General features: G+C 37.7%; 1 protein-coding gene across 4 annotated transcripts in view; it reads right to left on the bottom strand.

Moving 5' to 3' along the window:
* Positions 1–22,306, bottom strand: part of LPIN1 (lipin 1) — a 46,518-nt gene that overhangs the window by 9,426 nt on the left and 14,786 nt on the right. For 2 of the 4 annotated variants that reach the window (XM_039386946.1, XM_039386948.1), the window contains exons 6-17: positions 19,609–19,738; positions 17,390–17,699; positions 15,848–15,941; positions 14,515–14,702; positions 13,476–13,569; positions 11,041–11,110; positions 9,370–9,447; positions 9,155–9,247; positions 7,732–7,805; positions 5,616–5,760; positions 3,832–3,980; positions 2,183–2,269 (exon numbers count right to left, since the gene is read on the bottom strand). In XM_039386946.1, coding sequence (XP_039242880.1) covers positions 2,183–2,269; positions 3,832–3,980; positions 5,616–5,760; positions 7,732–7,805; positions 9,155–9,247; positions 9,370–9,447; positions 11,041–11,110; positions 13,476–13,569; positions 14,515–14,702; positions 15,848–15,941; positions 17,390–17,699; positions 19,609–19,738 — 1,512 coding nt within the window. The remainder of the gene's footprint in view (positions 1–2,182; positions 2,270–3,831; positions 3,981–5,615; positions 5,761–7,731; positions 7,806–9,154; positions 9,248–9,369; positions 9,448–11,040; positions 11,111–13,475; positions 13,570–14,514; positions 14,703–15,847; positions 15,942–17,389; positions 17,700–19,608; positions 19,739–22,306) is intronic. The other 2 variants (XM_027722035.2, XM_039386947.1) reach the window with 1 other exon arrangement.

Below are 22,306 nucleotides of genomic sequence, written 5' to 3'. Positions count from 1 at the left end.
GACTGCACCTAAAGAGGGGTCATTTATCTCTGCCCTTCTCATGACTTACAACTCCTCATGGTTTCCTATCCACCCCTGCATGGTAGAACCATTGTCCCTAGAATTAACTGAAATGACATCTGTGAAGATGAAAACACTTGGCATAAAACAGATAATGGTGTATAGGCCTTTGCTTTACTAACAGTATTGCATTCCTGCCTCTTGGGCCTCTACAAAAACAGACTAGTTTATGTGCAGCAGTAACATATTACTTCAAGTTGAAACATATTTGAACTTCAAAATACAGTATGAGAAGTAATCCTTAACTTGACACTGAAATAAGTTTTGGCAGAAGTCATAGGTTGCCTTTGGTTCTGTTCATGGCAGAACAGAGTCCTATCTGATACTAGTTCAACTTAATAGCAGTTTACTTTCCAATTCCTATAAAGAAATTACTGTTCATAAAATACAGAAATATTGTATTCAGTGCACGCATGGTCATTAGATCTAACTACTGAACATTTATATGGTGTTCAGCTGTAATATCCAGCCACTACATAATTAACTCAGTAATTTGAAAACCAACATGACTCAAATCTATTTTTTCCCCTATGTTTATGATCATCAAAGCCCTAACAACTGACAGTGCTGGCAGGCACAGAAATAACAACTGCAATTAAAAAAATTAATTAACATTTTCACCAAATGTAATGCAGAGCTTATACACAGAACTCAGCATGTGAATTCCCAGGCTGTCTTATCTTTTCTGTGTACACGTATGTTTACACACAGACAAGTGTCTCTGGCATAATTAGATTTCATCATCCATAATTTATAATTCATCATCCATGTAAAACAAAAAGCAATAAACGAACCTTAGCATAACCCTAGCACACAGAACAAATCAGATTAACTAAGAGGACAGTTGTGATGTGTACCAGAGGTACATTTATGGTAATTTGAATATCTAAGAAAAGCTGACTTTAATACAATAAAAGAAAACAGCAATCAGTAATCCTCCTTGTAAAAATTAAAATCAGATACTTTATCTGATCCCATTCAGACATTAATTAATTTTTCCTCATTTCCTTTTTTCTCTCAGTGGATAATTACAAAATTCACCATACTCTGTCTTTGTCTTTCCAGTATACACAATGGCTTGACTACATTGTAAAATGTATCAAGGGAACCAACAGTACACTTGTACTTTTGCACCAGCCTTGCTCACCTAGAAGCATTCCCACACATCACCCCATGTGAGCTGGTACTGTCTGACTGTTTTTCTCCTGTTCATATTCATCAGAGGAAACATCCACAATTTTTTGGAATATATTGCTCTAGGTAATACCCAGATAGTCTCCTTGTTAATGACATTAACTGACCTAGAGCACAGCTGATATACTGTTGCCCAATATTTCTTCAATAATTAACGGGAAAAAATATTTTTTTCTAAACATGGTTAGATCTCAGGTGTACTGAGCTACTTTCTGAAGATGCCCACCTTTTTCCATGGATTACAGAGAATGCAAAAGCCACACCTAAACATGATGAATCCAATCCTTTACCTCCTCCAGTGGCATGGAAACTATTTATCACTGTGGACCAACAGGCATCAGTGCAGGTCAATTACTGGATTATAATACAGTGTTGCCAGGTTAAAGCCTTTTCCTTAGGCTGTTCACAGTATATGCCTTACTGACTTTCAATAACTTTAAATTGTACTTTAAGCAATGTTTACTTATCACCTACTCTCAAAATTAACCAATGACACAAAAATATTTTAAGACTGATCCTTCCTAACATTTCAATTTAACAATGGAATAGCAACAAACACTTGTATAGAGGAATAACAAAATTAATTGTATAATCATCAGTATTAAAAAATTACACACTGCAACTGTATAACTCATTCAAATTACTACAGTCTTTGGAACTAACTGTAGGTATCTGTTTGGGATGGTTGGCAGAGCAATCACTACTCATAGATAGGGGGCTTTTGCTTTTGGTATCACAAAGCAGGTTTTGCTCTGGACACCATGCAGTAGATGTTTGCACTGTGTAAGCATCACTGAAGTGATGAGATATTGATGAAATTTTTACCCTTATAGGTTAAGAGAAACGTAAGAGAAATTTTAATTTTTATGTGCAAATAAATAAACACAAACAAGCCACAGATGCATGAACAGATTTACTGAATACTCACTGGCTCACTTTATGGTACAACTTTGCAATCCCTTGATGTGTCCAGTCTTTGCCAAGAGTTGGCAAAATATGGCCTAAAGTATCTGACCTGAATAAAGAAAAAACAATATAACCGACCCGAAAAAACCCAACACTTATAATAACAGTTCATAACACAAACCCCCCTAGCTTACTTGGCTAGCAGCAAATGAAAATAATGTTTTCTGTAAGGTACTGATCATAATCAGAGGAGGATTATTTTATTATTCCCCTTTCTTTTGAGACAGATTGATGTGCTCATCCTTGGCCACACTGTTTTAATTACTCTCGTGCCCCAAGATAGATAAGCTTGTGACCCATAAGGTAACATGGAAATTACAGTACATAGGCCATCAATCAGACACGTAGGAGGCCACCAGTACTAAGCATACCTTTTCAGGTTTACATTAAATATTTTCTAAATAAACCAAATATATTCATAAGGGAAGTTTATGGGAAATTGAGAGCATGAGATAAGCCACATTCTAGCTTACTTCAAACTTCTCCACATAAAGCCAGGAGTTGGTCACATATGAAGTATTTTGAAATATTTATTCTGATTTCAATATATTTCCTGCTTTATATGAGAAAATTATTTACAGTATAATAACAAATGGTGCAAACAGACACATTGCTTGACTAAGCATTGTACAGATACACAGCAAGAAGTCCACACCCTGAATATCTTGCATCGTAGAGGGAAAAACATTGGGCAGTGGTTTAGGGTGGATTTGCACTGGTATTGTAAGGTGAAGTGATTAAGTAACTCTGGGCAGCTCAACAACAGAGTGAAGAATAGATCCCATTAACTTTACTGAAGCTTAAAAAACAAAAGTTTATACCGAAAAAGAAGTCTGCAATACAATGGATAAATCACAAGAAAGAAGAGAGTTTCAGTTTAAATCAAGTATTTTAGTTCCTCCCAGATTACTCTTGGAAATTATTTTTCCTCATTCTTTTTTCTCATTACATAAAGCTAAGTTTCATTTTGAAATAAATTGATTTAAAAACAAAATCTAAGCATTTCACTTAAAAAGACAATGTTTTTGTGTTTCCCCTGTTCCACACACAATAGTTTTCCCCAATGTTAAATAACTAACTAAATAAAAATCAGCGAGTCAGTGAATCATTTTGGTCACTCCAAAATTCTGGGTTTTTATCCAAAGTACTAATCTGAAACTTTCCATCAGATTCTAATTCTGACATTGATTTTGGAGTCTTGTCTTCTAAATAATAGTAATGCCTCTCACTGGAATGCCCTAGTAATTTCTTCTAAAACAAAATTCTCATGTTTCTTCTTTTTAATGCAGCAAGTGCGCTTCGTAAGTGTCATGCAGCAAAAAAGTTAGGATTTTGCAGAAAGTCCTCCAATACTACTGTAAATACTATCATGAAACACCAACAGGTGACAAATAATGGGAACATATGGCATGTATCTTTATTAAATTAAGAATTCAGCTAAGGATTCTTGCACTGTTTGATAGCCAAATTTTTTTAAAAAAATAAATACCCTCAGAAAACGCTGGAATGTAATGATTCTCTGATTCAGAATTCCCTGTTAATTATTTTTGCCTTTAGTCTAAAGAGCAACTTGTCCTTGCAGATAAAGTCTCTCCCTGTTCATGAACTTACCGTGTGATGGTTCCATCAATGTCAGAAATAACAACTTTGTCATCCCAATTCCATAGGTAAATGGTGCCTTCGCAGCGGCAAGTGCCTTGATACTGTGTTGTAACACTAAAGGTCACATCGTTGGGGCCATTCTTGAGCTTTAAGCTTTTCTGCAAGACATTATCAGCAAGATGATCAACAAACTGAGCATGTGAAATGGGCACAGTGCAAACACAAAGCCACAGATGATCATTGCCTCGGTCACACTGAATCTTACTGCTTTCAGCAGAGCTGTGGTCTAAATAAGGACAGCAGAGGTTTGTCCTCCGTTGTGTATATTAGGCATTGATATATAGAACAGAACAAAGTAAATAAAAAAAAATCTGTTTCACAATTAAGGTATATTTAAAAAAAATAAAATCCCCAGATGTTCACATGAACAGCAACAAATGGTGGCATAGGAACCATCTCTGGGGTTTTCTATTCTGAGATATAGGTACACATGCAGAGGCATGTGAGTAACATGAAGTTCCATAAACTCTAATTAAGAGTGTTTATATGGGGATTTGTGTTCTGTGGTATTTCATCTCTTTCATACAATAACCTACCTCTCACACCACATGACCTATTACCCTTCAGTCTCCACTAAATATCCTTCACTCTCCCACTTTGCTGACTTTCACTGTTTCCTGTGTTACTCAGTGACATGCTGGACAAGAGACTATTGGTTTGACTTTATTTGTGGACCTACCTGTTCATTTTCCCCAAACCTGTAGGAATTTAATATTCTAAGTGTATCTTTTTCTTAGTTATCTTTCATGGCTGTTTTTCAATTAGTAAAAAAGTGAAAAGGAGGTGGGAATGAAGAATAACTGATGGGTAACTGTTTTCTTGTTTCATCAAGAAAACAATTTAAGAGCGGTTTTAGCTTCAGTTAATTTCTGCAAGGTTTCTGAAACAGAAATGTACCAATATATTTATGCCACCTTTGCTTTCTGTTTGCTATAGAAAATTACCAACACATGCCATCTATCTCTTGGGAAAAATTCTGTATTTCTTACAAATTATCCAGGCAGTGAGCAATGGGCTGTTTAATGTTGTACACCTTGTGTAAGTTTCCTTCAGAAAATTGATTGCCTGTAGATAAGACGACAAAAAGTATTTGCCTGAAGTAGCCCATTTTTCCAGATCAAATTGAAATGTACAGAACACAAAACTGAAACAGTTTTGTCACTATTAGTCAAAACACTTCTGTCACAGAGGAAAAGAAATTGCTTCAAAGCAGTTAATAGTCTGGCCTCATGGTAAATTCACAAGTAGCTCCTTTAGAAGTTATTAACAGAAAAGCATATTTATGCAAAATGTGACTGTCTGCCTATGAATGAGAGGAAAGGAAAGGAAAGGAAAGGAGGAAAGGAGAAAAGGAAAAAAAGAAAAAAGAGAGGCCTTTATATATATAGTATATGTATTATATATAATGTGTATATATACACATTATATATACTACAAAAAATGATGTGGCTCCAGTACACTTTTACACAGGTGTAAAACACATACTTTGGAATTTAATTTTGACATTTTTCTAAATGAGATCCCACCTCTGAATGCCAGCACTTGCTGCAAGGAACAACATTCATGCTTAATATATAAAAGAGAAAGGAAAAGTTGATTTTTTTTAAAATGTAACAGGAGAGAGAATTAAATGGAAGACATGAGAGGTAATTAAGCTTTGCAAGCCTGAATAACGATGTGGTTCATATTGTACTAGAAATGACATTGAGGACAAGGATGTAAAATTAACTCACAAGCTGGTCAGAAGTGAGTCGAAGAGATTTTTTGTAACTGACTCCAGACAATAATGAGAGATGACTGGAGTTGGTTTGTAATGACCCAAGGTTTTGTTTGGCAGCTCTAGGGTCTTCATCACTTGAAGAAGATTCATCTTTTATTCTGGAACATTGCACACACAGAAAATTATGTTATCATGTCAGTAAATGCATCTCAGTATCCATTAAAAATGCATTAACAGTGAGTCACCAAGTAAGTCCTTGATTCTCTGCTTCCAAGTACTGTCTCACAGGAGGTCATTCACAATATGACTTTGAATATATCAATGAAGCACTGAATTTTCATTCATGCATGTTCCCCATTATTCCCCATTATGTTGGATATCTCTAGTCATTCACTTGTTTTCACTACTTAAATTTAACAAATATAAACTAATGTGCTGCATTGACTCAAAAATCTCATAGTGGTAAAAAAAAAAAAATACCCACCAGATATTATAACTACAAAAAATCCTCTGTTCTCAGGAGAAGAGAGATGCATTTGTTATTCTGGCTTTCTCTTCCCCCTTCTCTCCTTCCCCAAAGAATTTAAAAATTAATAAAAAAGAAATGCAGGTGGTGGAAATTTTATTACAGAAAGTAACTTATCTTTCTCTTTCACTGACCAAGTTCAGCTCATTGGATTATTCTTTTCCAGAATTTTCAGGATTATCCCATTCAGGATACAATGATGAAAAGTCATAAAACCTGAGCTCCCTCACACTATTCTGTTTAAATATGCATTGGTATAGGTTGGGTCTTTTTTTTCTGGTACAACCATTTTTTAGAGATTTGTTAAGGGTATTAGTCTTCAGAGAAAAAGTTTTCCTACAGTAAAAAAAAATCTATCACTGTAGGTAGAAGGTAAAATACTCTTTCAGATCCTACAAATCTTATCTTTAAAACAATCAGCATTTGGCCTCTTATTCAATCACACCTGGACATTGTTTGATGTTATGAAGTTTTGACCCAGTACCAAGGTACTGTATGTTGTGACTAGCAACATTTAAAAGCCTATTTTATCTTTTGTGACATCTCATCTCGAAAACTTTTCTCAACATCCCACTTGTCACATTGTGATGGCAAACAGTAAATTTTTAATTACAGACATCCAAGGCCAGTTAAAATTTAAACAAAGAACACCAATTTCAGAATCTAGTCTGCTTGAAGTCTTAATCCCACTTTAAAGCTTATCTTCAAACAACCATGTAAGAAACAGACCTAAATGTCATGTGTCATCCTTAAAAGTAAAATCAACCTTCCTGATTTATTCCACGGCTCTCAATCTCAGAGAGGAAACAGAGACAACAGCCAGTCTCCTACAGAATGAGGAATCTTCCTTCCAGCCCATTCACCTGGATTGCAGTTGTTGACCACCAGAAAGAACAACAGCTAATGACCTTTTTGTTTCAGAAAGGTGATTCCCAAACTTAACATAATGAGAATATCTGAATCTGGGGCTTTTCAACTGTAAGTTCAGACAGCACATAAATGAGCTGTCTTTACACTAAGATCTGTAAGCACAGAAAAGGGACAAGGTAGAAGAGCTGCTCCTGGGTAACTCATCCCTCCAAAGCAAGTTAAAGCTCATCTTATGAAACCTTCCTAAAGGTGAGATTCTGGCTATACACTGTGATTTGTTTGGAGCACAAGAAGGAAGAGACTCCTGCAATCCTTGAAAGAAGTAACAGAAAACATGGCTATTACCTGTGAAAAACACTCTGGAAAGTCTTAGGCCCCTGAACTTCCCAAAATATGCAGGAACAATTTAAGTGGTCAGGCCATAAAGCCAAGTAAATTGAAAATTTTAGCAACTGGGATCTGACAAAAACATGGGTTCATCCATGATGTTCCCTTGAAATGGGAATGTGTGCCACAGAGCTGCCAGTCAAACCACAGAAATGCCAGGGTGCACCCGCAAAGTCTGCAACCCTGCCATGGGCAGAGACCTCCTATCTGCACTTATGTTGTGCAATTAGTAACAAACTAAACTTATTTCACTGAGACAGTATTTCTTTGATCAAAATATACGAGGTGCTTTCACTTTTAAAAGGTAATTCTTGCTTATTTGAGGTACAGATAATTTTGAGGATACCTGTTTGCCCTGCTCATCTGTGAAGAGTCTTCTGTAAGTCCACTCTCACTCATACCTTGCTCTGGCTTTGTTTCCTGCAAAAACACAAGTATGAGTAGCTAGGTATCTCCTGTTGAGCAGAAAGCAAATGTCTTTAGAAAAACACTTGAAAATCAAACTCTGTCTTGTATGAACTTGGAAAAAAATCAACAGCATGTTTGTTTCCTTTGCTTGTAGGCAAAGTAAAATCGCATGGTTTCCTTAAAGAATGTAGGCTGTTCAAAGACCTAAAAAATGAAAATATAAAACCCAGAGGGTAATTGAGATTTAGTTTTGCATGGAAGAAGTAGAGAAATATCAGATTTTATATCTAGTACTGTTGAAGTTCTGGGATCAACTCCATAACTACTCAGTTCATACACCTCAAATAGCTAGATTTCACCTGAAAAAGCAAAGTATGACTCTGGAGATGGAAAAAAATGCAATTCCCTTTCATAGAATCATTAAAATTTTTAATCCAATAAAACTCTCCAAACTGCTCTTGAGTAGAGCCTGAACACTACTGATTGTCATTCCACAAGATTTTTAAATAGTGAATAGTTCTACAACTCAAGAGATAACCAAATACTTCCAGAGGTAAATTCTAAAAACTTCAAACAACTACAAAACTAAAATCTCATGCTCTGAAGCCCATACTCACAGATCAGTACAATGGTTATTTCAAGGCTAAAGAAGTTCCTGACTGAGGCATAACCATAAAATCATATTAGAAGTCATTTTCTCCCCCCAAGTACTAATGCTTCAGTAGAATAAATTAATATGAAGAGGTTTTATTAGAAAAATTTAAAGATTAAATATGTCTAGACAGGAGATCAATATTTCATATAAAGCTTTGGTTTTTTCACTGCTCTTTAATGTTCATCCATGGCTCTAAGACTGTTACCACAAACTTTTAATGCTTTGAAAAGAAACTCCAGAAGACTTTCAAACTAATATATATAGTCAGTTTTCCATCTTAGGTTTTGCTTAATTTTTACAGCTCACACTACTCATAAATATGTCTGCTCCTCAGCTATCAAAAGAAAGCTGCAGAAAGGTAGGTCATCTACGTTAAAACATTAAATTAGTGGCACAACTATTTGATTTTATGTTCCCAGAAAGAGATTTAATAGATTAGATAATACTGCCTCAGATTTCTTTATAAAATTAAAGGCAGAACCAAAACTCTTCAGTCAAATGTTTCAGGTAGGGTCTGATCCAAAGCTTTCTGAAGTCAAAAGAAATCAGACTCCAGATCATGTTTAAATATCTCTTAATGTCTATATCCTCAGTCAAATTGACTACTGAGTTGCTCTCTAAAGTAAAGTTCTGAGAGATGAATATGGAGATACCCAGCCTTCCCTTTGCGACCAAAAAGAAACTCTTGCTTGCTTCTTAAACTTACCTCTTTAATAGTGCTGTTCCTCCCTCGCCATGAAAACCACCACCTTCCACCTTTTTTGGGCATCTTGTCCCTCATTATAGATTCCACAGTTGCCTGTGATAAATGGATGGTAACATAAAAAAGGCCCAAAACAAAGGACAACCTGATATATGTAAATGAAAAAGTGCCAAACACACAATTTTAACTGATAATAAATAGAATAAAAGTAAACATACTGTCTGTAGACCATACATTCTACTAAAGCAAAATCTAATGGTATCCAGAGCTGCTCTGAAGTAACTTAAGCATGAATACTTATGGTATATTTAAAAGGAAAATGAAAAAGAAACCAAATCAAAGAAGAAAAAAAGCATAAAGAGATATTAGTATAATGTCTAGAATGGAGAACCTACTGTTTTTAAGTTATTTAGTACAAATTATATGTTAAAAAAAAGAAAAATATCACTTTCTGAAGGAGTTGTCATGCAAAACAGTAAAAAACTGACATGCAAGATGGCTATTCTCATTTAAAAATAACTGCAAAGTTCATCATTAATCACCAGTTTAGAAAAAAAGCAAAGACATTACTAGCTTTTATGACAATGTTAGAATTGGGTTTTTTATAAACCCTGGCTACTTTTCATTGGTTCTGTGTACTAGACATAAGCAGAGAAGTTTCTTTCAATATCCATAATGACTAGAGCCTTATGCATTGCAACAAGAGAACTGAATTCTTTCACTCAGAGAGAAGCAAAAGATGAAAAGGGAAAATATTACAGTAAAGGTGGCCACAGGGTTTGGTATGCCCTGGATCAGCTTAGCCACTGCCTTTCTGAGATGCTAGCTTCCACTGTAAGCAAAGTCACCAAAAGAAAGCTGTGATGTTCATTAGTGATTTTTTAAAAATTGAAAAAAATTCAAAGAAATCTTAGCAGTAAAGGGAGGAGGTTTCACTCAGCTAATGTGTGGACCCCTTTTCTCAGTTTTTCCCTAGGTTCCCTCTGCTGTATTATTTAAAGTATATGAGGTCAAAAAAGAAATTACAGAGGAATAAAGTTGAGCAAATGACAGCTTTTTAAACAAAATAACAAAAACAGGGAGTAGATGGAGCTACTGAGAATGGAATGCCACCACTGAGAACAACAGCTACAATTTAAAGAGGTTCTCAAACATATTGATAACTTCAAGCAATGTCCTATTGACTTTTAGTGAGAGAATTCACATGCTTAAAATAAGACATGCATTTAAGTCTATTTTGCAGAACATGAGTGATTTCTTTTTGCAAAAACTGCAGTTTTCAATCACTTCACAGTGTCTGTTTTAATAAAGTATCTTAGCATTTCCATTCCTTAGTTTCATAACTATCGCAAATCAAAACTCTAAATAACAAGTCATGAAGAAAACCAGTACGATGACTGGTAGCATAAATGAGTAATTTTAGTTTCAGAGGTACAGTTCAACCAAGTAAATCTTCCCAATCATACGGATTGCTCCAACTATAAATACCGGTTTCTCCACTAAACTAAAATTGCACTGCCTAAAAAGTTATCAGCCTTTAGAATACACATTAACCACTAAAAAAAAATATGAACACACTGAATTTCACACTCATAGATGATTTTTCTCAAACACTAACATGGGTCAACATACTTTATGTTTACAATCCATATTAACGAAGTAAAAAAGGAAGTTTTCCTTCTTCAAAATAGTTGTAATCGCCTGGCAGGCAAACACTATTCACAAACCAAACTTAGTCCGGCTTATTTAGCCCTTAGCATAGGCCAGACGAACAGTTACGTGTGGATAGATAGTATTGTGTTCTCTTGTACAACAACCCTCTTCCCTCCCTTAATCAATGGCATAATTTCACAACTCCTCTTCTTACCAATCTTCATGTTCAATCTCACCTTTGGCAAAGGTTTCTGGAATGCCTGCATTGCCAGCAGAAGGGGACCAGCTGTCGTCCAGTTATAGTACCTGGGCACGCAAGAGAGATAATCACTGCATTTTGTAATCCCAATTGACAATCTACTTCGTATTTATCACCTGGCAGGTAAAAGCCATGAAACACAGGTCAAACTCTGGTCTGCACTAGTAATAACAGACCCATCTTATTCCACAGGTATTTATGGCATATACTTTTCAGGGTATGTAAGAGAAGCTAGACCCTTTAGAAAGGGTATTTGTCACACATTCCTCAAGTCATCACAGAATCACAGAATGGTTTGGGTTGGAAGGGTCCTTAAAGATCATCTAATTCCAACTCACCTGCTAAGGGAAGTGACACCTGTCACTAGACCAGTTACTCAGGGCCCCATCCAACCTTGTCTTGAACACTTCCAGGGATGGTGCATCCACCACTTCTCTGGGTAACCTGTTCCAGCAATTCACAGTAAAGGATTCCTCCTAACATCTAATCTAAATCTTTCCTCTTTTAGTTTAAAACTGTTCCTCCTTACCCTATCACTATCAGCCCATGTAAAAAGTTGCTCTCCTTTTTCCTAAGCTCCCTTGAAGCAGAAAAAAGCTGCAATGAAGTCTCCCCAGAGCCTTCTCTTCTCCAGGCTGAGCAGCCCCAGCCCCGTCATCCTGTCTTCATAGGAGAGGTGCTCCAGCCCTCTGATCACACCTTTGTGTCCTTCCTTCAGACTTGCTCAAACAGGTCCGTGTCCTTCCTGTGCTGGACACAGCACTGCAGGTGGGGTCTCACCAGAGCAGAGTAGAGGGGCAGAATCACCTCCCCTGACCTGCTGGCTACACAGCTTTGGATGCAGCTCAGGATGTGGTTGGCCTTCTGGACTGTAAACACAGACTTTTGGCTCATGTCCCACTTTTCATTCACCAGAACCCCCAAGTCCTTCCCCGCAGGGCTGCTCTCAATGACTTCATCTCCCAATCTGTACTCATGCCTGGGATTGCCCTGACCCAGTCACAGTACCTTGCATTCGAACTTGTTGACCTTCATGAGGTTTTCATGGGCCCATTTCTCAAGTTTGTCCAGGTCCCTCTGGCTGGCATCCCTTCCTTCTGTTGATTCAACTGCACTACTCAGTTTTGTGTCATCTGCAAACTTGCTGAAGGTGTGCTCCATCTCACAGTCTACGTCATTGATAAAGACACTGAAGAGCACCAGTCCCAAGACAGAGCCCTGAGGAACACTGCTCATTATCACCCTCCACCTGGACATAGAGCCATTGACCACAACTCTCTGGGAACCATCCATCCAGCTAATGTCCTTACTATACCTCATTATCACAGCATGAGACACATTTTTTACAAGTTTTTCCATTTTTTCATCAAGGAACTACATAAAAGTCAAGGGCTGTAGTCTGTAGAATGTCAAGCTTCTGCTATTACATGTTGAAGAGGGATCAACTCTTGTTACAGACAGTAGGACAATTACAGTATCCATTGTCTAGGGAAGTTGAAGCTCACACAACATTCAGAGAATATGACAGTAAGATCCTCACTAAGCACTCTTTTATTCTCAACACATTCAGTAAGCAGGTAAATACTATCATCAAATCCAAATGACTGTCAGGGAAGCAGGAAATGACTCACCTCAGAGCACAGAGAGGGTCAGGTAAGAGGCCATAACATACACAATACAAACTATCACCTGGTACATGAGATTTGCATAGGCAAAGTCTGTGACTAAGGGTAGCCAAACCTCTAAGTGCAGCACAATGCCATGATGCCTCCTCTATCCTCTAACACTGTTTGCCAGGTGTAAGGTTTTAAGTTAAAGAATCCTTCAAATAGCTGCATCTGCATATAGCATAGACTACAGTGCTGCCCTGCTGCTGGCAATATAAACATGAAATAATCTTAGCCTTGCAGAAATTTAAGTCTCATACTCAGTGGCTGAAGTTTGACAAGTCTTGAAAAGCAATGCCTCCAGACAGGCATATTAGCAAAATATTCAGTACATACAAAAAAATTGCTGGGTACTGAGTGACTGCAAGCAGACTGACACATCCCTGCAAATATTAATTATCCAAACTGGCTCAGGGCAAGCCTTAGCAAGTTCATATCATATTTAATTTTTACTCTGTCAATTGAGTGTGAATACTATCAGCATTTAATAGTAGCTTCTTGAAATTCAAATTGTGTCAGTTAGCTCTAATAGGTCATTTGAAACTGCTCTTTACGTTCAATTTAATGGAGGAAAGGTAACTAGAAGGGGCTGAATTCACCATGGAATTGAATCTTTCTGGATGAATCCAAGCTACAGACATTCAAAACCTGTTTTTCAGCTATGGCTAAACTGATCTAATGCACAGAAGTGCCACAGAAGTGTCTTTGTTACAACAGTAAATTTTTTTTTCTGAAATATACTTACTTATTTCCAATCTTAACCACAAGGTTAGGGTCATCGATGATAGCAGGATTGTCCACAAACTGCTGATATGTGACTGCATGTTCTAAGAATTCTTCTGTGGGGGAAAAAGTTACATTTGTAAAGCATGCATTTATAGATGCCTGAGATGGGCCAACCTAAACCCCTTAGCATCTCTCAGGTACACAGGTTTTACACTCATTATGAGGGTGCTGAAATTTAACTGTAATATGGAAGCAAGTGGTTCAGAGACTCTCACTCTCAGAAGATGCTGAGGGTTTCTTTTTTTGCTTCTGGGTGTCCTTCCTGTTCAACATACAATCTAAGTGAAAGCTCAGGGATGTAATTATGAGGGAGGAAAACCTTTTAGAAAAGTTATAAAATTTACAAGTGATTCAGATAACAATATGACTCCAATAAATCACAGTATATTTGAAATGTTTTAATACAAAGTTTCTGAGCAGCAATCAGTATAGCATTAGGCTCATATGATTTTATGATGCCACAATACTGCAGGAAGTGTAAGTCTTAACACATTTATCTTCTCCTTATGCCACTGGAAGTTTAAGGAATAGAGTATTGTAGGTGATGTACTTAAAAGTTACACAAGAAATTGGAGTTGGGACAGGAACTCATGTTAAGTATTCCAACTCTCTATCCTCGTGTCCCCATTTACAGACCACCTTTTCATTCCTGACGACAGCTGTGAATTTCCTAGCTATATACTATACCAAGTGGCAAAAGCACCACTAACACTATTGTGATACAAAACATAGCACTATCAGGAAATAAAAATACCAATAAAATACTTTCAAACATTTTTGTATGTAGTGGATTACTAAAACATGTTAAAAATAGTAAATTCTATATAAGTCTACTATTCTAAGCATAAAAAGTTCTAGAAGACTGATTATTACATGGCCAGTATTTATCTTCTCAACACGTTTTTGAGCACAGCCACAGGAGGGCTCCGCAGCCTCAGGCTTCGATGCTCAAACCTGGCTGCCAGCAAATGCCTGCAATTCAGAAAATCATTCTGTACCTTTGGTTATCTCTTTGTTGTCAGTAAGGCCTCCACAGAGAGAAATGGCAATGGAGGGCAAATCCCGAATTCCATCCGAGGTGCTTTCGGCTCCACTGTCAACACCTGAGCTCCCAACAGACTGTGGAGAGTGGCTGGCTGACCGCGGCCCCGTGTCATTCGTGCTCTTACTTTGGACATTATCCCCACTGGAAAAGAAAAATCAGGAATTCAGTCTTCATGTATTCCTTCCCAAATTCACTCCCTTTGACAAGCACTGTATAACATTTGGTGCATACTAAGATTAAAAAAAAAAGAAAGTAAAAAAATTCATTCAAATTTTACAGCACATGGGAACAAGAATAATGTAAATTAAACAATAAACTAATATGTTTAATTATATAAACTGATAGCTAAACCCAAACAAAAATGTGTATGTTTGTGTATTTATGTGTCATGTATCTATAAATAAAACACTCTACATATAAACTACTAGGATTAAAATTTAAAGAAACAATAAATCATTATGCTCACTTAAAATTTTTGTATAGATGAGATAATTATTACAAAATTCAAGCTCATCAAACTGCTTTTCACTCCAGATTTATAAGAATGCATTTAAGAAATTTTCAATCTGACATTTTCTCCATATTACTAATCTTTTTCAGTTTTATTGAAATGTTAATATTACAACAGCTGACTTTAAGCAAGCAAATAAGAAAAATAAAATACACAAGCTACTTTAGTTATTGCTCGATGACTTTAGTCAAATGACTAGAGTATGATGTGGAAAGAGAAGCTATAAATGTTACAAGAGGATCTAATAAAGATCAGAATGAGTTGGAAATTGTATGCTCAGGGTGCAATATTTTCACATATAACTCTGTCATGCATCTGCCAGAAATTATTTTCTCACATTCATATTTATAGGTGATCACCCACAGTAGAGCAACACTAGAGCAAAAATTTTCTGCTAATACTGTTAACAGTAAGATATGTTCTTCATGGTAATAAGCCAGGACATGGGGATAAATATAACCCAAAGCCAACTGCTCTCCAAAGACATGAGTAACACTCACAAATATCAGTGTATATTACATAACGATCTACAAACAATATATGATGCTTAATTGACCAAAACAGAAAACAAGCTGCAAGCACACTTCTCAGGCCCAAATGCAGCACCTTCCAAAAGCTCTAATATTCCTCTCTACAGGGTTTTATTTTCCTTCTACCTTCATCTCTGCTTGGACTCTGAAAAAGAGGTCTTATCTGGTTGGCAATGAGTTTGATCTAAATATGGAAGGTGTCAAGAGCTCTTTAGAAAGTAAAAATATAAGAAAAGAACTTATACTTCTTGGGGAAATAAAGTGCAGCAACTTCTGGATCCATGTCAGTGAGGTCATCTAAATAGACACCATCAGCACCAAGATGCCGGCTTCGTTTGTCTGTAAAGAACAGCACAAATCAGCCTATTAAGATTTTCTGAGTAACAATCCAGAGCTGTTATTACTGTTTAACTATTCATTTTAAGATTGAGAAATCAGACAAGTTATAACAGTTTGTAAACTGTATTTGTACAGAATGGTACTGCCAAAAATTTCAAAACAGGTTGTTCAAACTATGAATACACAAAATGGGACAGTAGAGGACTAGTTTTGAGACATGCTGAAGACTCCCTATGCCAGACAAGATCACTAGGAATCAGAAGTCAGTGGTCACTGCAGGAAAACAGCAAGAAGAAAACCTTCTAAGTATTTGCATAGGCCTACTGTCACAGTATGGCAGTCAGAGCACTTAATCTCCTAATCTTCAATCCCTCCTTGCAAAAGGGAAATAACAGACTAGACTATAGTCTCTAACACACTATAACTGGCTTGTTAGGAGACAACTCACTGCTGAGCACATACAACTGATGTGCTGTCTGTGCACATGCACCATTGTAGGGGACAAGACAACGCTCTTAAGTCTCACAAGGACGAACACACAGAGCCATCACTGTCCTGTTGTTGCTAGTACATCTAGACAAGTAACCGCTGCGTGGCCAAAAACTAATTTGGAATTGATTCTCAAATGCACAACCTCTCACTATCCCAATTTTCAACACCAAACATCAGAAAAGTAATTAGAAAAAAGTTATGCAAATACTTAATAGTAAGCAGACTAACACATCAGTTTTTTTTGTTTTCAGAGACAGTGGAATGCATGGGGAAGAAGCTAAGAAACTTGAATGTTTACTGATTGAAAAGCAGCTGCACAAACTAGACTTATATAATGCTTATATAATTATAGAATGAGTGCTCTAAAACAGATAATTTGTAAGCAAATAAATTTCATGTGAAGATTGTAACACTTGTTATAAAATATCATTAATATAGAGCCCAGAAATTAGGAAGTAGAAAAGTAGATGGAGTTATATTTCACATATTCAGGACACGATATTTACCAAACAGAACTGAAAAGGCTCATGTAAAACAAAAGCACCTCATTTTAAGGCAAAACTGCTGTTTGTGCAAAAGACATACTACAGTGTTTTACCAGAGCAGAGTTTCCACAGTTATCAGCAACATATAACTCAGGTGAACCAGCAGATCTACACAGTGCTTATCTACAGAGTGAAACCCCTGAATCTATCAAACATGAATGAAACTGAAGCAAGTTTTGCTCACAGTCTTGCTCATATGCACAGAGCTGCCAAGAACTCCAGACCAAGGAGAATCTTCTAATACATATCTCTTGTGAACAGCCTGCTGCACAACTCAGGTTTTGAAAGCTCCTTCCAGACCTGAAAGTGTCTCCAGGGCACAGATTAATTTATATGGCAATGAGGTGCTTTACCACCATGAAATTTGAAGACAAAATCATATATGTAAAAGTGCAGAATCAACAGCTTTACCTTTCTTTCTTGAAGGGGAATCTGTCTTGCCAGTTGGTTGGGTTGAGCAAGCTGCAGCTTGTTTTATTTCTTCATTGGCAGGCAACGGTGGTACAGCTGCTCCTGGCGACTCTGTCTCTGGCTTATTTGTCTCAACTGGTAAGGGCTCACTTTCATCAGCAGTTGCTGCATCTCCTTGTCCAAGGGCAGGCGAAGGAGACACTGTATTAAGCTCCTCTATAGGAGAGCTCTGGATGACCCGAAAGTGAGTGCTTTCAGAAGGATTTACATCCACTACGCTGGGTTCCTTTGCTTTGAGCAAAGAACTGGCCTGTGAGGAAAATTAAACAGATTATTATAAAGAAAAGCTCTTAAAAAATGCAACAGCCAGAGTTTAACCTGTTCAGTTCACTCCAGTGAGATGAGATTCTCAAGATAACCACCTACAGCAGAAAGCCATCACTAACTGAGATGGAGACTACAGTGCACAAATGACCTTTCTGCTGTGTGTTTGCTTGCACAAAATTCATCTGCATCTTGGGGCCAGGAAAGATTTGTTCTGCAATCTGCTCTACAGTCTTCATTTTCCACTCACCTGCACATCCCACCTCCCACCCTGCCTTCCTCCCTTCCTGTGAAAATCTTGGCTTTCCTTCAGGAGGTAACCCTGACAAACAGGAAGGAGAAAGCAGTGTAGACTGAAGTCCTTGCACAATCAGAATGCTCTCAGGCACCAGGACACTGTCATTCATCTGTACCCCAGATTTAGATTTTAAATCACTTTATAGGAAAAATTTCAGATCGTCTCTGAGTGTGGGATAGGAAGTGTTCTTACAGAGGGGAGCTGAACTACAGCAGCAGCTGTATAGATGCTATAACCTTCACGTCATAGCAAACAAACAACTCTTACATGAAGATCAACAGCATCCAGAGTATAACTCCCAGTTCAGGTATGGCCAGATCAACTCAGAATAGCTTGTCTAAGGACACAGACAGGGACTTCAGAGGTAAAAGCCTCCAGAAATCAGATTTGCAACACACACCAGGCTGTGTTACTGGAATAAAAAAGATATGCCTAAATCTGCTGGGAAACCCTAAATTCTAGACTACAAATGCCAACTTGAAACTCCTGCATGGACCTGTGCACTTAAATCAGTTCTCTATGAGCAGAAAATGGCTCCCAATTTTCTTCTAATACACATGAGGAGGAAAATAACACAGAGCTGATGGTAGAGCTCATCCTTGGCCTGTTAAAGAAGAGACCAGAACTCTTCTGAAGAAACTAAGAATTCAGGATTCCCGTCCCTGCTTTTGTCACTAGTTACAAACAGTGAATTAAAGATAAATTATAATAGTGCCATAACTCTGGTGCCATCGCCAGAACACAGAAGCCTTCTTTCTGAGCAAGATACCCACTGCCCTGGCCTGCAAAGCAGGATTTTCTTTTTTCTTTATACTGTGTGTGTGACCCCATCTCTCCTGCATTCCTGTCTGCAGAGAAGCCAGCCTTCAGCAGGAAGGGCCAAACCCTGCACCATCCTGGCCCCCACAATTGCAGTATTCCACTGAAACCTGACCTTTACTTCTCACACCCTAGGGCAGGCATAATAACTCCCATTTTCCCTTTCCCATAGCGATGCTCTGACTCCACAGGCATCCCAAGGAGCTGACAGTACCTGAGGGAACTGCAGTGTACGCAGCTGCCACAGTCACTGTGCAGCACAGGAGACAGTGCTGCTGGGACACTGCAGATCCCACCACCTAACTGGGCCAAATGGCACCAAGCCAATCCTCTTAGCCAAGAGAACAGCACGTCTGGGCATGCAGAAATACAGGTGTTTCTGGATGCTTATGTACTCAAGGAACACATTTTAATTTTTGTGATGCATACTGCAAACACCAAGCACCTAATTTCCATCTTAAGACCATTTATGAATTTCAATGATTTACCAAAGGACATTGGGTTTGATTTTATCTTGTTTTTACACTTGTAACTTTTACAAGACTAAGTCTTAGGTGCTTCTTAATTTTCTACTGTATATCATCAGTATTGAGAACATCCATGGCGTAAGATCCAATACCTCCTAACGAGTAAGATGCAATTCTCTTACATAAAAAACTGTAATTTTATGTAAAACAAGGATCCATTCCCTCTTCAGCAGTTTGCAGTAGAATAAGTAGATGTGCCCCATTAAAGCACAATAGATGCTAGCAGGAATTAAACAAGTTACGTTGTATACCTTTGCAGCCTGGGGTAGCTCTCCCCATGCCCAGTGCATGTGGGGATTATCCTTCAGCCCACTTCTGTCCATAGGTTTACTAACTAATTCCGAGTCACTCTGAGGAGTAGGAGGGCGTGAATCCGATTGGCTAAAGAAAAACAAAAAATGTTACAAAACCAAAAGTAACCACAATGCACTAAGCACTTTCAAAACTGATATCCACCAACACAAAGCACTGAAGATTGAAATAATCATGAGCCAACTGAAAGTATAAAAGGATGGCAAAATGGTTAAACAGTTCAGGATCCTCTGATACTGGCATTCAGAGGTTTCATCCATTTTATAGTAAGTGCTGTTAAGGAAGTAGGATTTGAGAAGCTGAAAGAGATGGAACAAGAACACTGGACATGAACATTTCTGGAGGATTTTTGGTTTTCTGTATGGAAAAAACAATGTGGATGGTACCAGCAGCAGTAGATGAATAGTTGTTAGTATTGTTATAGTGGATGTGAAGTGCAGAAATTACTTGCATCAACAAGACACGTCATCCTGACTAAGTAATAAATTAGTCTAAGTAATCCAGTTGACTCCTTTATACTAACTTGTTCATGTTTATATGGAGAACAGCAGGAGACCTACACAGAGAATTTGATCCCTTCAGTTCAAATACAGTTAACTATTTGTTTTGAGAACTACCTAATATAAACTATTTAATAATTAATTAGTAAATTATCAGCTTGTAGCATATTTTTAATGTGGTAAAGACAATAACATGATGTCAAGTCAGTCATTAATAAACAAGGATTCACTGATTTTAAGGGCAACAGGAAAAATTCCGATTATCTGCTCTGTCTTTCTGCTTAACATAAGTCATAGAATGTCACTCAGAACCCCCTAAACAAAGCCCATTATTTTTTGTCTGGGCCATAACTTGTGTTGGTATACTCATCCAATCCCAATTTAAAAACTACAAAAGCTACAAAAGAATCCACAACATTCCGAAGTCAAAGGTCCAGACTGAGTTACTTTCACTCTCAAACACAAAAGGCTTCCTATCTCATGAAGTTCCTAACCTAATGAAGGTAGAATCACAGAATCATAGAATGGTTTAGGTTGGAAGGGACCTTAGAGATCATCTACTCCAACCACCCCGCGGGGCACATGCCAGGAGACTGGGTTGCTCAGAGCCCCATTCAGCCTGGCTTTGAACACCTCCAGGAATGAGAAGTCCACAAATTTTCATGGCATCCTGTTCCAGTGCCTCAACACCCCCAGACTGAATAATTTCTTATCAAAAGTCCAACCTAAACCTACCCCCTTTCAGTTCAAATCCATTGCCCCTTGTCCTGTCCCTACATGCCCTTGTGAAAAGTCCCTCTCCCTTTTAGTTACTACTCTAAGGTCTCCCTCTTTCAATGAAAGGCAGTTATGTAGAGCTATCTGGTAGGGAGTTCATTGGTCACAGCAAAATGATTACTCACACTCACATCTGAAATAACATCAATCTAATTATCTACTTTATTCACTGTTTTCACCTATATTGCAATAAGATACATTTTGAATATGGACAAATGCTATGACTTTTTAGCTACAGATATTTATGTTACCTAATTAAATTATAAAACTTATAAGCCATACCGCTGTGGCAGATCTTTTTAGGTCCTAAGAATTTCAAGTTTTTATCAGTCCTTAGGGTATAACCTACAATTTGACAGATGAAGGAATAAATACAATGCAATTTTAAGTATTTTCAAGCTCTAGGAATTCAAGAAACTCCTAGTGGGTTTTTCAAAAACTTCTACATCTCCCACTGAAAGTTTTGTAGGATTTGCAGTATTTTCCATGCTTAGGGTGCATTGAAACTTTGGAAATCAGGACCCTGGGCACTTCAGAAAATCTCAGCAGGCAATAATGCTCCTACTGCTGCTTTAAGTCAAAAACACCTTTTTAAAGAAGTCTTGTCACTTCATGACTTACCTAATCTGTGCACTACAGCCATTTCAACCTTCAGAATACCTTAGAAAAATCTCCAGTCTGGCTTTTGGAGTGTGTTTAGGCAGGTTCAATTAGCCAACCTGAGAGAACAGAGGTATTGTTTCCATTTCAGCTAGAACCTCTGCATTTTGCAGTGAGAATACTGATTTGGGGTGGAGAGAAACCTGGTCTTTTCCATAATTTTCATGGAAAGTACAGTTCCCTTGTACACACAGCTGAGTAGGGAAGAGCCCAGGCTGTTACAGAGCACCATGATTTACATTCCCAGACATAGACATGCAAGTACCAGAACTATGGCACTTGCACGTGCATGTATGTTAAAGCAGGCAGAGTTCTGCTCTGTGAAGGCTCTTGCTGGAAAAGGCTGTTTGATGATCCATGCACACATCTGGGTTTGTCTTGGGTGGAACTATCTCTTGCAGTTCCTCTGCCCTTAAGTTAGGGACTGATCCAGCCCAGCTGAAATTCCCTAGCTTTGCAAAGATTGCTGAGATATTTCAGATCAAACTAGAGCCACCCATCCTGGCAACACTGCTCAAGCAGGAAGGGAGACTTCAGTCATTTAGATCAGCATCTCTGATTCACATCCCATAAACGATGAATGCTTGTGTCACAATCCTATGTATTCCTTAACAAGCTATGATTGCACTTAATCTAATTCAATGTCAAAGAACAAGGAACTTGGCCTGTAGTTGGCAGTTCTGCAATAGCAAACCATGAT

The sequence above is a fragment of the Pipra filicauda genome, unplaced genomic scaffold, assembly GCF_003945595.2.
Source record: "Pipra filicauda isolate LSUMZ 115617 unplaced genomic scaffold, ASM394559v2 scaffold518_size375886_pilon, whole genome shotgun sequence".
Lineage (NCBI taxonomy): Eukaryota > Metazoa > Chordata > Aves > Passeriformes > Pipridae > Pipra > Pipra filicauda.
This window is presented reverse-complemented; position numbering and strand designations above follow the sequence as displayed.